Source organism: Cetorhinus maximus, chromosome 3, assembly GCF_964194155.1.
Source record: "Cetorhinus maximus chromosome 3, sCetMax3.hap1.1, whole genome shotgun sequence".
Lineage (NCBI taxonomy): Eukaryota > Metazoa > Chordata > Chondrichthyes > Lamniformes > Cetorhinidae > Cetorhinus > Cetorhinus maximus.
The window spans coordinates 201,625,874-201,643,221 of record NC_135881.1 but is presented as its reverse complement, the minus strand read 5'-3'; the positions used below and the strand labels follow the sequence as shown (position 1 = coordinate 201,643,221).

Sequence of the window (17,348 nt, the reverse complement as noted above, 5' to 3'; positions counted from 1 at the left end):
ATTTTTATTCTTTTGATGGGACGTAGACATCACTGTTAAGGCCAGCATTTGTTGCCCATCCCTAATTGCCCTCAAACTGAGTGGCTTGCCAGGCCACATCAGAGGGCAACAAAGAGGCAGCCACATTGCTGCAGATCTGAAGTCACTCATAGGCCAGGACAGGTAAACCCTAAAGAACATTAATCAACCAGATGTGTTTTTACAACAATCAATGATAGTTGCCATCAGATTAGTTTTCAATTCCAGATTTTATTAACCCGAATTTAAATTCCACCAGCTGCCAGAGTGGGACTTGAACCCATGTTCCCCGAAGCTGGGTATCTGGATTACTGACCCAGTGACATCACCACTATACCCACTGTCTCCCTGACAACGGCTGAACACAGGCAAATCAAGTTCAGCATCATAAGCAAATTAATGTGTGTTGGAAGGAAAATCTAGAAGGTTGTATAGTTCCTGGGAGCTGAGTTTCCTTCCTTATATGTGTATCTTTCTCAACACTGCTCTCCACATACTTTTGCAATATCATCTGTTTCTGTCCCCAGCCCTTTGGCAGTTCAACCTTTCCAAATACTCTGGAGCCAGCCTTCTGATCTCCACCCCCTGCCTCACCTGTACAAAATTCCATCCTTCCCTGTTGGTTTTAAGGTTTGTGCTATAGCTTTCAATTCCTTACGTGGCCTCGCTCCACCCTCAGCAGTTTCCTTTGACCAGTGGTCCCCCACCTCCCTCACTCACACACACTCACACTCTCACTCACACTCTCACACATACTTTCACATGCACTCTCACACACAAACTCTCTCACAGACACTCACGCTCACACACACTCTCTCACACACACACACACACTCACACTCACTCTCTCACACACACATACACTCTCACACACACTCACACACACACTCTCACACACACATACACTCTCACACACACTCACACACACACTCTCACACACACACACACTCTCACACACACTCTCACTCTCACACACTCACACACACACACTCACACACACACACTCACACATACTTTCACATGCACTCTCACACACAAACTCTCTCACAGACACTCACACTCTCACACACACACACACACTTACTCTCTCACACACACATACACTCTCTCACACACTCTCTCACACACTCTCTCACACACACTCTCACGCATACACTCTCATGCACAAACTCTCACACACTCTCACAGACACACACACACTTACAGACACTCACATACACACTCACACTCTCACACACTCTCACACATTCTCACACACGCACTCTCACACGCAGACACACTCACACACACTCTCACATACACACTCTCATGCACAAACTCTCTCACACACACTCTCTCTCACACACACGTACACACACACACCACACACACACACACACACACACACACACACTTCCTTTTCCTGACATCCTTCTTTTCCTTTTCCAGTCCTTTTGCCCCACCCTTGGCAGCCATTCTTTCAGCCATTGTGTCCTTACCCACTCGGGCCCCTTTCTTAAGCTCCTCTGCCTTACCACCTCCCTCGCTGCTTGTCCGAGCCTTGTGAAAACCCTTTGTTCAAACATGTCGTTAGCTCAAACCCTTAACTGCCTTTCTGTTGTGCCTCATGCACACTGATTCCTATTTTTCTGCCGCTCTGTGACCTATGCACGAGGTGCAGGAAGGAAATGTGAGTGCTTTTTCTGGTGGTGATAGAATAGGTGAGAAATTGGACCCTATTTATCAGACAAAAAGCACCAGTTTCCCCCAAACATACTTAAAATATGTCCAATGCCAAATTGAGTGGGTGAAACTCAAGTGTTCCAGGACTTGCCTGAGAGCCACTGTCAGCACTGGAGCCACCGGGGCCACTGGGGCCACTGGCTTCTCTTCAAACCAGCAAGATGCCTCTGGAATCCTAATGGACAATCACAGTTTACCAGCGTTGTTCTGATGAGGCCCAGTTTCAATAAAGCTTTGGACTTCTGATGCACGCTCCTGGTGTCAACCATTCCGCACCCAAAGATGAGCCACATTAGCTTATAGCCCAGTTTCTCAAGGGGTGATTGAACGAGCACTTGGATGACCCTTTGCTTACCATGTTCAAACCAAATGAGGCGGCAATAACCAGGTCAAATGGCACACAGTCAAGTTTACCAAACTACTTCCAAACTCCAGCCAATATGATGAAGCTGGATAGAAACTATCCCATAGCTGTTGGACGATACAAACGTTTTATAAAGTAAAAGCCTTAAGAGATACAGTTAAGAGGAAATGGGTTAATACTTTAGCCAAGAATTGCAGAGAATTTCAGATGAAGAAATCAAGCATTTGCTCACTTGTAGGCCAAGAAATAAGATCAGGACCATGGAGAGTGCCCAAATATACCAAACACGAGGGCCTGCACGTCCATGGAAGTGTCAGTCAGAGTCAGAGTACCTCTCCGCTCCTAGTTTCTTACCTGGAAGTCCAGCTGTTCCTTTCTCAACCGACCTTCCTACTCAGCCAGACGAGAACTGTTGAGCGCAGCACATTCCTGAGGCTGGAGAGTTGGAGATAAGGAAGACACACCGCTTTTTTTATGGCTCTAGCTGGCTGGTCAGTGGGGGGGGGAGGGGGGTGGGGTTTGGGTGCTCAGTGGGGAGGGGGTTCGGTTGGTCGGGTGGGTCAGGTGGTCATTGGGAGTTTGGGAGGTCAGTGGGTTTTGGATAGACGGTGGGGCCGGGTGGTCAGTGGGGGAGTGGCCAGTGGTGGGGCTATGGGTTGGGTGATCATTGGGGGCACGGTCAGTGGGGTGGTGGGGGTCAGGTGGTCAGTGAGGAGTGCCGGGGGTTTGGGTAGTTGATGGGGGTTGGTGTCAGGTGGTCAGTGTGGGAGGTCAGGTGGTTGGGGGGGTTGGGTGGTCAGTCAGGGGGTCGTGCGGTCAGTGAGGAGTTGGGGGTCGGTTGTTCAATGGGGACTGGGGGGTGTTGGGTGGTCAGTGGGGAGCGGGGATCAGGTGGTCAGTGGGGGTGTGGTCAGTGCGGGGTTGGGATTCAGGTGATTAGTGGGGGAAGTTGAATGGGTGGGGGTGTCAGTGGGCGTTGGGGTTGAGTGGTCGGGGCAGGTGGTCATTGGGGTGGTAGTTGGTGTTGGGAGTGGGGGGGGGGTCAGGTGGTTAGGGGTGGTCCCGTGGGGTGTTGTGGGGGTGTCAGTACTATAGTTACCCAGGGGTTAGAAGTGATTTAAATTCTTCTAACATTTCCTGGGTAGCTATTCTGGTAAGGCAGTTGGAACCATCCGAAGTTTGTGAATCATACTGTACATTTTTAATGGTTCCCAGTGCAGGGAAATTGCCCAACAGAAATTTGAACTTCCTGGGCAACAGGCATGCGCTCCTTACCTGGGGCCCTCTGGGGAGTGGGGGTGAGGTGGGGGCTTCCCCAGCGCATATTTGGGGTGCCCCCCAGTTACAACACCCCAGAGCTCTGAAGTTACAGGCCTAAAGTTCAAAGCAGCTACACTGTCTCACATTATCACAGAATCTTTATAGTGCAGAAGGAGGCCATTCGGCCCATCAATTCTGCACTGACTCTCTGAAAGAGCATTCCACCTAGTCCCACTCCCCTGCCTTATCCCCGTCACCTGGCACTTTCTCTCTTTTCAGGCAGCAACCCAATTCCCTCTTGAATACCTTGATCGAACCTGCCTCCACCACCCTTTCAGGAGGTTTGTTCCAGACTCCAACCACCCTCTGGGTGAAAAATGTTTTCCTCACATCGCATTTACTCCCTTTGCCAATTATTTTGAATCTGTGCCCTCTCGTTCCTGATACTCTCTTGAGTGGGAACAGTTTCTCACTATTTACCCTGTCCGTACCTCTATCCAGTCTCCTCTTGGACTTTTTTTCTCCCTAGGAAAACAGTCCCAACCTCTCCGATCTATCCTCATAGCTACAGTTCTTCATCCCGGGAATCACTCCTCATTTCTGTGTTATTTGAAAACTGTTCAATAGTCACGACAGAGATTAAGAGGGAAATGCTAACAAGCTCAGCTGAAATCTCTATCTGCTTTTTTAACAGCGGATTTACTCTGCTTAGATAAGTGTCTATGGGTCTGACAGCCTTTTCACCTCCTGCATTACAAAGCATACCAGTCTGAGATTGAGGTAACACAATGTAAATGGCTTAACACCTCTACTAAAACAGTGGGGAAGAAATTAAACATTGCATGCTATTAACCCCAGTGAGTTGAGAAAACAACCTCCACTGAGTTTTTTTGGGTGCAGAGTCTTGCTCTCCCACTAAATTGATAGCACTAAAGCTTGGGGTAGCCGGCACAGAGGCACCACGGAGAAAGGCCACCATCTAAGTAATAAAAACAAAAAACATTTCACTTGCATTTCCTCTAACTTAGTCTACTACATTCGTTGCTCCCAATGCGGTCTCCTCTACATTGGAGAGACCAAACGCAAACTGGGCGACCGCTTTGCAGAACACCTGTGGTCTGTCCGCAAGAAAGACCCAAACCTCCCTGTCGCTTGCCATTTTAACACTCCACCCTGCTCTCTTGCCCACATGTCTGTCCTTGGCTTGTTGCATTGTTCCAGTGAAGCCCAACGCAAACTGAAGGAACAGCACCTCATCTTCCGACTAGGCACTTTACAGCCTTCCGGGCTGAATATTGAATTCAACAACTTTAGATCTTAAACTCCCTCCCCCATCCCCACCCCCATTTCCGTTTCTTCCCCCTCCCTTTTGTTTTTTCCAATAATTTATATAGATTTTTCTTTTCCCACCTATTTCCATTATTTTTAAATCTATACCTGTAATACCCTGTCAGTCTTTCCACCCTACCCCCACTAGAGCTGTACTTTGAGTGTCCTGCCATCTATTCTTAATTAGCACATTCTCTTAGATAATATCACCACCTTTAACACCTCCCTGTTCCTTTGTCTGTAACATCTTTTGATTATCTGCTCCTATCACTGCTTGCTTGTCTGTACAACCACCCCCCACCAAACTTCTCTCCCCGCACCTCCCCGCCCCACCCCGGCCTTAAACCAGCTTATATTTCACCCCTCTCCTAACTTCACTCAGTTCTGCTGAAGGGTCATGGGGACTCGAAACGTCAACTCTTTTCTTCTCCGCCGATGCTGCCAGACCTGCTGAGTTTTTCCAGGTAATTTTGTTTTTGTTTCGCCATCTAAGTAAGGCCTTTCAGCCAAAGGACATCAAGGGGCTGGAAACTGTGTAGAGTCCCCTGGGCTGTATACCTGACATGGAATGTACATTGTAAACATCATGAGTACTGCAATTGTATTGAGGAATACGCTGTATTGAGAAAAGTTGAATCTGATTGCACTTTCTGTAATATTCAATTTGAAATGTTTTGCAATGTATTTTTATGAAAGTTTATGAATAAAGTATATTTTGGGAGGGTCAAAATTGATCGAATCAGATGCTGAGGCTTTTTAAGCTCTTAGCTTCTGACCCAGTAAGTGACTACCTTTTTATCATTGCTCATTAACATTCTGCAAAGCAACCAAGGGAAAATTGGGAGCTTTTAATCAAAATATCATTTTTCTCGAATTAACTAGTGTGATTGACTCAACTGATTATCCTTTTTTTAATAATTGCTTGCTTCCTTCGGGGCACTCATTTTCTCACGGCGAATTCTTGCTCTTCCACAACTTGTGTCTTTGAAGTGCAGAATAGGAAATAATCACTCTTTTATATACACAAACTGTAAAGCACCCAGAGCACAGTCGGATAGCTGAGCCTGAAGTGCTGGAAAGAAATGCGTGTTCGCTTTTATCAAGTACTCCTGATATGACGGGTCTGGAAGTAAAGAAGCGTTGAACTTTCAGTTCCTAGTGGTCCTGTAAAATAGAGAGAAATATAATGCCAGACCAACAGGGAAATGGCTCTGTACCACAAGTGGCTCCACCTTTACCTCAGTTAAACTTATAAATTAGTTTCCACATAATAATGCCTCGAATCTGGGGCATTTGACTACAACACTGATCAAGTCTCTATCCAACCCAAATCATTACTGAGATTTTCAATCATGTTCAAAACAATTTTGTGGCATTAAAAAAGGAACTAATCCCTCTTCCTCGGGTAACAGAAATCCCCCTACAATTCCAGAAATTAATTATATGATCTCCTGTGAGAGATGTGAGCAAAAAATGTCAAAAATTGTGTAAAGGAAATTTGAAGAAACTCAATGGTTCTCTCGCTCTTCTTTCTGGAGGAGAGTGGTTTTCGACACAGCTGCAAATTTGGAGCCGTATCTCTCCCCTGAAGGACATATTTTGTTCACGTTTAATCAGGTGATAAATATTGCGTAGACCAGATTTCACACTGCGGCACACATGGCCTTCACAATAACTTCATGACAGCACTCTTATCAGTGAGACACTTTATTTAAAAACAAAAATACCAAAAATAAAAGTTCCTGTCCATCTATCCAGCCCTAGAGGAATGCGCTTTCTCACAGTGCAATTAAACATTCAAACATTAATAAACTCAAGGTGTCCTCCCTTTGTTGTAAGTAGTTTGAGGTCAGTAATGATCGTTCCAAAAGCTCCTAACTTACCACGATGTTAAACATCTGGCAAAATCCTGGCAGCTGCAACAGCAACAAATCAAATCCCCTTTAATAGAACTACAAAATACTTTGGCTTTCCAGCCAATAATTAAATATTAATTATAGAAACTTTGTCAGAGATTGATTGATAGCACCAGGAGCATGCTGCTTCTATTGTTTATTGAATAAGCCTCAACTCTAATGGACAGATAAACTGCTTCTTTTATGAGCTGAAATAAACAGGACTCAAGGTTACAGCTGTGGACCGAGATGATCAATTAATTCCACGGGGCCTGTACAACTGGGAGAGCATTGTTTGGGGAGGGTAATGGGGCAGGATGGAATAGTGGAGAGGTGGGAATGGGTGATCATAGAAGCTCACAAAAGGAGGCCATATCTATCCCATCACGCCTGGCTGGCTCTGTGAAACAGCAGTTATGATTAGTGCCACATTCCTGCTTCTTTTCCATCACCCTGTTCCTCACTCTCAAGTCCCTGTCCAACTCCCTTTGAAAATTATTTATGGAATCGGCTTCCACCATCTTTTCAGGAAGATTCCCAGATCCCAACAACTCTCTGAATGAAAGCATATCCCCTATGCTCCTCTCTAGGTCATTCATAAGTGATTTTAAATCAGTGATGTCTGGTTATTGATCCACTCCCCAGAGGGAATAGCCTTCTCTCCATTAACATCTTGTCATCTTGGAAATCTCTGTTAGGTCACCTCTTAAGCTTTTCCATCCTTTCCTCACAATCAGACAAGAATTCTCTACAGCTTTGCTTGATTACCAAAGGATCAGAAACTTTTTATGCAAAGCATTGAAGAGACATATGATTAGGGGAGGCTCGGCAACAAACTCGATTGTAAATGATTATGTACTCTACAAGCCTTGCAGCTTCTCCAGCTCTCCGTGCACTAAGTAATCTTCCCAACTGCATACAGTACATGTCACCTGTCTGCATTTGACACAGGGAGTCCTGCTGAGGAAATGGCCATCGGTGGAAATTAGCACCTACCAAATTCTCAAGGAAGAAAGACTTGCATTTATATAGCGCCTTTCACAACCTAAGAATGTTCCTAAGTGCATTACAGTCAATGAACATTACACTGTTGCAATGTTAGAAATGCTGCAGTTTATTTGCACACAGCAAACTCCAATAGACAGCAATGTGATAATGACCAGATAATCTAGTGATGCTAGGTAGGGGATAACTATTGGAGCAGGGCACCAGGGATAACTCCCCTGCTCTTCAAAATAGTCACGTAAGACCATTTACATCCTGGGAGGATCTTGGTTTAACATCTCATCTGCAAGACAGTACAGCATTCTCTCAGTACTGCACCGCAGTATTCGATGAGATTTTTGTGCTAAAGTCTCTGGAGTGGGGCTTGAACCCGCAACTTTCTGACGCGGGTAAGCGTGCTGCCGACTGCACATTGGCCATTGCCACGTCCTTCACTGCTGCACCTTCGCCAAGTTTTTGTGCCACTTAAAGAAATCCTGGCCGATGCAAATTGTTGTGCTAAATAGAATTCCTGGCTGATTTGTGCAACCATTGGAATTATTGTGCGTGGCAGGAGGATCTGGGCAGGAGCTGCACTGAGGGAAGAGGGATGGGGTGGGGGTGAAGGAAGGAAGGAAGCAGATGAATGGGGAAAAAGAAGAATAGGATGGAGGATAGGAAAGATAAGTGAAGAGGGGACGTGCGAGCAATAGGAGTGGGTAGGAGAGGGCAGGGAGCAACAGAGGTTCACTCGACTCATTCCTGGGATGAGGGGCTTATCCTATCAGGAAAGGTTGAACAATGTACCCATTGGAGTTTAGAAGAATGAGAGGTGATCTTATTGTAACATATGAGATCCTGAGGGGATTGGATAGTGGAGATACCAGCAAGGTGTCTCTACACGTCGGAGAGACTAGAACCAGGGGACACAGTTTAAGAATAAGAGGTCTACCATTTAAGGTGGAGATGTGGAGTATTTTTTTCTCTCAAAGGGTCATTAGTCTGTAGAATTCTCTTTCCCAGAAAGCAGTGGAGGCTGGGTCATTGAATTTATTCAAGGCTGAGTTAGATAGATTTTTGATACACAAGGGATTCAAGAGTTATGGGGGGTGCAGATGGCAAAGTGGAGCTGAGACCACAACCAGATCAGCCATGATCTTATTGAATGGCGGAGCAGGCCAAAAGGGCCAAATGGCCTCCTCCTTCTCCTAAGTCCTATGTAGAAGTGAGGGAGGAGAGAAAGGGAGAGTGGAGGATGGAACAGAGGAGATGAGGGGGAAAGAAGTGAAGTGCTAGTAAATAATGGAAGAGAAAAGAGCCCAGGTCAGTATCTTTGGATAAGAAGTGGGCAGGTGCCAGGAGCTGTTTCAGGGGTGGCAGGCGGGGGTGGGGAGGGGGTGCGAGGGGAAGAAAAAGTATGGAGAAGCCGGGAATGGTGTTAATTTGTAGAGACAAAAGAGAAGTTGGGGGTCATGAGCATTGACAGGTGAGAACATTTGTTGTGAGGCTGGAAGAGGGAGACAAACTTTGAGTAAGAAAGAATGGAGAGTGTCAATATTTATACAGGAGAGGAAGTGGAATGAGTCAATGATGGAGGTAACAAAGGTGGGAAAGCAATTGCTGGCTTCCACTGAGTTGGCTGGGAATAAGAAGGCCAAGTCTTGAATTGAGTGGAGAGGGAGGAGAGTGTCAACATGAACTGGAGGGTTGGAGGTGGAAAAGAAAGACTCTGTGAACAGGATGTGGATTCGGTGGAGATACGATGTGTAGAAATTTGCGTGCCTTCATAAACACAACATTCATGCAATCTGGGGACATGTAGGATGGAATTGTGAGGGAACCTAGTCTGACTAGGATTCAGCCCTTTCCTGTCCCTATAAGAAGTTTCAACAGGACCGGGTGGGGGATGGGGAGCACAGGTAGCTCTTTAGTCTGCTCCCATTACCCCACAACCCAGCCACTTCTTTCACTGCATCCCTAAATCACAGGAGAAGGGATTGAAGAGATGACACCAGGCATACTAAATTCTGACAGCTCCACCTCAGTTGTCCCAAACATACTGAAGCCTTGAATGAAACCAGAATGAAATCAAGAACCTGGGACCCAGACAACTTTTGAATGATGGTTTCCTTCTGACAATCCATTGGAGATTGACCAATTCCGAGAGCGGGAATTTTAAATGGGAGCCTCTCAGCCCATCTTCTGTCCATTTGACCCTGCTTAGCCGGTCAGGCTGCTTGGAAACCCAGCAACAAGGGTGCCACAGTGACACTCCTTCCTTCATCACCCCCTCCCCTACAATCCCCCCATCCCACCCATAACCCCCCACGAGACAGGAACCCCTGTCACCTGAAAACAGCCTGGGCCACCCACTCGAAATGTACAGCTTTGCTGACCCAGGGGTTTTGGAAGTGGTTGAGGCTTGTTAAGCCTGCAGGGTGGGCTCCTCCTGAAATGGGCAACAGCAAGAGGGAGGCTACCACTGACAAGTAGAGAAATGTGAGTGTGATGTAGCAGGGCCGCTACTGTAGCGGCTGGGCGAGGAGGAGGAGGTCATTCAAAGGAGAAAGAGGAGTGCCGAAGATCTGAAGAAATTTTCTTCTCTCGTTACATCTCAGACTCAGCTTTCGGTACAGTGCTGCTTTCAAACACAGACTGCAGAGACACAGAAAAACATCCGGACACTGCACTGCTCGTATCCTTATTCTTCCTTTGGCTTTTCCCATGCTACATGGGCTCGCCACAATGCTGGTCAATCACCTGGATTCAGTGGGTGTTTTTACAGTCAGATGCCCTTCCTGTCGCTAACCCTCCCCATTTCCCCAGAGCTAGGACCTTGAGCACAGCTGACCAGGAGCTTCTCTGCTCTAACCGCCAGCCATTGGTGTGTCCGAAGGATTTACAAGTTGACAGTCGACCTGTTTGGCCACCTTCCTTGGATCCTGGCACATGCATTTTCTCATTTCCCTTCAATGGCAAGTCCCTGTTGCCCACTCATGATTTCGCTGAGGTCACACACTAAACACACAGGGGCATTATGGCTATAAGCACATGACCGATTACTCCTCCGCATATTGGGGCATCAACATGTCAAACATGAGCCATCTATGCCTCCTCCCCAATACAATGGAGTGACATGAACCATGCCAAGCCTTTTCGATTGCGTGTACTTTCCAACATTGGCATTGTGGTTTGCTGAAAATGAATATGAGGATACACACAAGAGCCAGATAAATAAGCATTTTTAGCAAAAGGTTTGGGACAAACATTGGGAAAAGTACTTACCTCCAGAGTTACCTTGAAACAAAGAGTAGGAATAAACGGGTCTTTTTCCGAATGGCAGGCAGTGACTAGTGGGGTACCGCAGGGACCCCAGCTATTCACAATATATATTAATGATTTAGATGAGGGAACTAAATGTAATATCTCCAAATTTGCAGATGACACAAAGCTGGGTGGGAGGGTGAGCTGTGAGGAGGATGCAGAGATGCTTCAGTGTGATTTGGACAAGCTGAGTGAGTGGGCAAATGCATGGCAGGTGCAGTATAATGTGGATAAATGTGAGGTTATCCACTTTGGTAGCAAAAACAGGAAGGCAGATTATTATCTGAATGGCTATAAATTGAGAGAGGGGAATGTGCAACTAGACCTGGGTGTCCTTGTACACCAGTCGCTGAAGGTAAGCATGCAGGTGCAGCAGGCGGTAAAGAAGGCAAATGGTATGTTGGCCTTCATAGAGGATTTGAGTACAGGAACAGGATGTCTTGCTGCAATTGTACAGGGTGAGACCACACCTGGAATATTGTGTGCAGTTTTGGTCTCCTTATCTGAGGAAGGATGTTCTTGCTATAGATGGAGTACAGCGTAGGTTTACCCGACTGATTCCTGGGATGGTGGGACTGACATATGAGGAGAGATTGAGTCAATTAGGATTATATTCACTGGAGTTCAGAAGAATGAGGGGGGATCTCAGAAACCTATAAAATTCTAACAGGACTAGACAGGGTAGGTGCAGGAAGGATGTTCCCAATAGTGAGGGAGTCCAGAACCAGGGGTCACAATCTGAGGATATGGGGTAGACCATTTAGGACTGAGATGAGGAGAAATTTCTTCACCCAGAGAGTGGTGAGCCTGTGAAATTCGTTACCACAGAAAGTAGTCGAGACCAAAACATTCAAGAAGGAGTTAGATATAGCTCTTGGGGCGAAAGGGATCAAAGGGTATGGGGAGAAAGCGGGAGCAGGCTATTGAGTTGGATGATCAGCCATGTTCATATTGAATGGCGGAGCAGGCTTGAAGGGCCGAATGGCCTACTCCTGCTCCTAGTTTCTATGTTTCTATATGTTTACCTTCTCCCTTCTTCAAGTTTGATGGAAATATTCTGCTGAGTTTTGCAATTGTCAAGGTAAATGGTGTCAAGGGTGGCACACCTTGATGGTGCGGGGATGGTGCAGTATGTTAATGGGTATATTAATTATATTGTTCAAAATTCTTTCGAGTTATCAACAGTCACAGATTGCAACTCTTTCGAGTACAATCACAGTTCTTGGTTTCCGGGAGTGGGACACAAACCCACAATCCTCTGATTCAAAGGCGAGGGTGCTATGAACTGAGCCACAGCTGACACCTCAATTATATTGTTAAGATACACAGGTAAAGGGCATTGTTTAATTAAGTACTTAGAGCACTTAAAAAGAGAGACTTCTGGGATACTGGGGTTAGTAGGTAGGAAGTAGACATCCATAATGCTGCATTCTGTGAATAAACCTGTTATCAAGAAAAATATTAGCGTCTAAGATCAGAGTAACACTGCATCTTCAAGGAGCAGTGGGAGCCCAGCTTGGTAGCTACTGTCACCTGAACAGTATTAGCATGCTCCAGATCCCTCAAAAGATGGGTTGCTTGCTGGAAACAAGAGAGGAGTTTCCACTCAAGACAGAAACAACATTTGAATTATTTTTCATTTGCAATTCAATAGGAGTTGTTTTGCATATCGATGACAGACATACCAAAGGAATGCAAAATGTCATTTCAGACTCCAAAGATAATTTGCTGCAGAGGGTATTGCCAGAATAATTATGCAAATTGATACAGCACACAAAGGAATATGGAAAACGCACATTCCTCTGATCCTAGACAAGATGTGCAGATTAGAAACAAAACACGTCTCCGGCTAATTTGCTGTAAAAGTAGGTCACCAAATACATAGCTATATTTTGAGGAGCGGCATTGAACTGTTTTGAGTCCACAGAATACTGAAATATGCCTGAATATAGATGGAGCTCACAGGGGTTAGATTGGCCCACCCAAGAATGACATGGATCTCGTTCTATTTTCCAGGGATCTAACCCATGAGCATGCAGCCTGTTCAACACGCTTCACAAACAGGAAATATGAGGTTTATACTGCAAAAATCAGCACTCATTACTCAAAGTGACACCTAATCCTTTACAATACCCATTTCAAACATTTGCCTGGTAGAATATTGCTGAAAAGAGAGGCGTGTTGCCAAAGCTTTTCATCAGGACAGGTGCAAGAATGCCAAATTTCAAATGATGTCGTGTAAATGGTTGTGATTGTTTGAAATTTGACATTCTTGCATTTGTCCTGAGGAGTCTGAGACAAAAAGCTTCAGCAACGTGTCTCACTTTTCAGCAATATTCAAACATCTTGTTAAAAGGTGGTACATTCACTGTGAGGGTAAAAGTGGGAGCCTTTTTTAAAAAATGGATCCACTATTTTTGTGTTTTCCATTGAATGTATTGTATTTTTGAGTGGTACAGGGGGTGTTTTTCTTTCATCAATTTCTATTAAAACTAACTTAAAAGCCCAAGAAAACAGAATGTGTCCACGGTACCTTGTATTCTTAACTCTTCATGTACAGAACCACTTTAATAACTATGTATCTATCCATGTATTCATACATACACAAGTTTGAACCACAATTATCAGTTCAAAGCCTGTAAACCAGACAGAAAATGCCTAACATTACTCATGAGTTTAAATGTCGACTCAGGGTCAAAAGGTTGTGGGTTCAAGATTTACTCCTTGACTTGCAGCGAGTAACTCACCACCTGTCTCCCCAAAGCTTGGTCTTCATGTCCACCACCTACAAGGCACAAGTCAGGAGTGTGATGGAATATTCTGCACTCGCCTGGATAAGTGCAGCTCCAACAACATTTAAGAAGCTCGACAACATCCAGGACAAAGCAGCCCGCTTGATTGGCACCCCCATCCACCACCTTCAACAGTCGCTCCCTCTACCACCAGCACACAGGGGCAGCAGTGGGTACCATCTACAAGATGCACTGTAGGGACTCACCATGGCACTGTTGACAGCACCTTCCAAACCCACGACCCCTACCACTTAGAAGGACAAGGGCGGCAGATGCATGGCAACACCACCGCCTGCAAGTTCCCCTCCAAGCCACACACCATCCTGACTTGGAAATATATCGTCATTCCTTCGCTGTCGCTGGGTCAAAATCCTGACATTCTCTTCCGAACAGCGCTGTGGGTGTACCTACACCACAAGGAGTGCAGCAGTTCCAGAAGGCAGCTCACCACCATCTTCTCAGGGGTAATTAGGGATGGGCAACAAATGCTGGCCCAGCCAGAGGTGCTCACAACCCACGAAAGAATAAAAAAAAGTTACCGTCAGTGTTGTAGCCTTTCAGGTGCGACATTAAGCCGATGCCATGTTTTCATGCAAAGGTAGATGTAAAATAGCTCCTGATACTATTCAGAGAACAGGCAATTTATTTTATTGTCCAGGCCAACCACTGTCCCTCAACCAACATCCATCGGGACAGGTCAATTGGTCATTTATCACTGTGCCAATTGGCGGCGACGTTTAGCTAGCTATATAACAGTGATTGAACTTTGAAAGTAATTGGTTTTGAAGCATTTTGAAGACATGATCTCTCTTATGGCCAGAACCATCTGTTTTAATTTCTTCTCAAGAGAGCTGGCTTCAATATTGTTCACTTTAGGTAAAGGAATAGATCCAGAAATTAAAGTCATTGCAGATGGGATTTCACACAATTGCAGCCCACATGAACACCACACAATCAACTCTATTATAATGACACTCCAAGGAAGGAGTCCATTGTCATGACCAAGCGGCAAAACAGGAATTAGTTTCAAGTCAACCATTAAACTGGCACTTAGTGATAATTTCATGCACAAACCATGTACGTCTGCCAGTTTTTCTCTGCACTTGTACCCATTTTTTTAAAAATAAACCATTAAAGCTAGCAGCTGTCTCACAAGGTCGATATTTGTTCTGCCAATCCTTTTGGCTCAAGCGCTCTCCAATAGTTCTGAAAGCAATAACGCCCTCAGTGAAAAGGAAAGTATGCTAATCAGTAAGTACTGTGGCAAAGCTCAACATGGTCACATCAGGGGAAAATTAAAACTTCATTAATGTCGAGCTGATGCAGCACAATCAACCTAGCATTTGGCAAAACAGTGCTCGCTATTGTGAGGTGACTTTTTAAGTAAGATTTTTCAATGTGTGGAGCCTACCAATTTATTATCTGTCATTTTGTACAAGTTCACAACGCTTTAAATAAATGTTAGAAATCACAAAAGATTCATGTGCGATTGTGTTAAAAATTAAAGATTTCTGGCAACACAAATTGAGCAAAAATGTGGTTATTAAAAGAATGGAAAACATATGAACACTTTCAAAGTTTGAAACATAAAAGGGCACAGAACATTAGAGAATATGTTTCATAATTCCTAATTTCATGGAATATCAGTACTCGTGTTTTAAAATCAGATATTACAGACCCCAAAATGCAAGACCACAAGATTGGAAAGAGTCTAAGTGGAAATAAGGCAAATCCTGAAGTCGTGATTAGGCTGTGTCAAGGTTAAATACAAAAAGCTTTAAACTCAGGGCAGAAGGAAAGGCTGAGGGTTGAGTGAGATGGGAGAATATTGTACAACAAGTCTTGGGGTGAAGTTTCTCTGGGTGTTGGGGGGGGTGGGATGGACGGGATGGAGGGATGTGGTGGGGGTCCCGGTTGAACTTCTGTGAAAAAGCTCAGGAAATAGAGCATCAATGCCATTGAAACCACCCTTTTCAGATCGCATTCCCCATCTCGTGCACTTAGCCAAGGAAGCAACAACGACATGACGAAAACCTCCTATATGCAGTGAGTGGTTAGAATCTGGAATATGCTGCCTGAGTTTGTGGTGGAGACAGATTCAACCAAGGCATTTGAAAGAGAGCTGGATATCTAAAGGGGGAAAAAAATTGCAAGGCTACAGGGGAAGGACAGGAAGTGGGACTGGTTGAGTAGCTCTTGCAGAGAGCCAGCATGGACACGATGGGCCAAATGGCCTCCTTCTCTGCTGTGACCATTCTTTGATTCTATGAAATCACGGAGGGCGAAAGGGAGAATTTTCACGGCTTTGATTTCTACACACACTGGAGATGTCAGGAGGATGACGAGCGTGCAGGGTATTTATGACTGAACAGGAACGACAGAGGAATTTCCAGAGGAGCACTGGTCACGATGGAGAGAGCGAGGTTGGCAGTTAGAGGTGAACAGTCACCTCTCAGGTTGATAAATGTTTTCTTATCACTTGACCGAGATTGTGAATTGACTGTCAGAAGAGTTTGGGCTTTAAAGGAAGTAAAGAATTAATGAAAAGAAAGGAAGTTCCTGGTGTCAGCAAACTGATCAAAGATTTTAGAAGCCAGTTTGAGTAACAGGACAATAAGGGGAGATGGTGACATAAATGGTAAAGTCACTGGGCTAGTAATCCAGAGGCCCAGGCTAATATTTTAGAAACATGGGTTCAAATCCCGCCAAGGCAGCTTGTGGAATTTAAAAATTCAATAAATATATCTGGAATATAAAGCCCGTCTCGGGAATGCTGACATGACAACTGATCGTCGTATAAACCCAGCTAGTTCTCGAATGTCCTTCTGGGAGGGAAACCTGCCATCCTTACCCAGTTCGGCCTACATGTGACTCCAGGCCCAAAGCAATGCGGTTGACTCTTGACTGACCTCTGAAATGGCCCAGCAAGCCGCTCAGTTCTAAGGCGATTAGGGATGCGCAACAATTTTTTGTCCTTGTCAGTAACACACACATCCCATGAAAGAATAAAGTGAGTTTTATCTGAGGTCTGCAGAAACAATGGTGTGAAGGATGTCAATAGATGAATTTGGACTGAGAACAGGACCAGTTCTGGTGACAAGTGCCCTAGAATTTTGATGATATAAAAACGGGTGCCAAAGCATCTGATACGTACCCAATATATATTTTCGGAGACAGGAAAGGGTCACTGACTCATTAGTATTGAAGCATTCAGGGCTCATGCTTAGGCTCTTTGTAAATGTCTTTAAAGGGAACATGGCACACCACAACATAAAGTTAATTTTGTATAATCCTCTCTTTAGCAGTCTCTCAAAGCAAGGAGAACATTTATTGTGGAGCCCGTGGCAAGCGTTTGTGCAAGGGGTCTTTTAACATGGGGAGGCTGTGGCGCTGCAGCTACCACACGGTTCTGGCTGACCAGGAAACTCTCCCGCTCTTACCGCCAGCCATAGGCCTAGCGGAAGGTTGACAATCCACCTGTATGACCCCGACACAAACGCAACTTCCCTAGCCACCCTGGAGTGGGACTCAAACCCAGGGTTTCTGGCTCAGGGATAGGGACGTGACCAACAGCACCACAAGAGCTCCATGGGTTTGTAAAGTAAACTTAGTTGAATGTGGAGCCTGGAGGAGCAAAAATGATCCTCCCAGCTCCAGGTT

At 45.3% G+C, this 17,348-nt stretch overlaps 1 protein-coding gene across 8 annotated transcripts in view; it reads right to left on the bottom strand.

Annotated features, from left to right (window-relative positions):
* Positions 1 to 5,527: 5,527 nt before the first annotated feature.
* The window catches only part of LOC144673905 (uncharacterized), a 104,287-nt gene continuing 92,466 nt past the window's right edge, over positions 5,528 to 17,348 (bottom strand). For 6 of the 8 annotated variants that reach the window (XM_078535525.1, XM_078535521.1, XM_078535529.1 and 3 more), the window contains one exon: positions 5,528 to 5,675. In XM_078535525.1, coding sequence (XP_078391651.1) covers positions 5,634 to 5,675 — 42 coding nt within the window. In that variant the 3' untranslated portion in view covers positions 5,528 to 5,633. Of the gene's footprint in view, positions 5,858 to 17,348 lie in introns of all 8 variants that reach the window. The other 2 variants (XM_078535522.1, XM_078535541.1) reach the window with 1 other exon arrangement.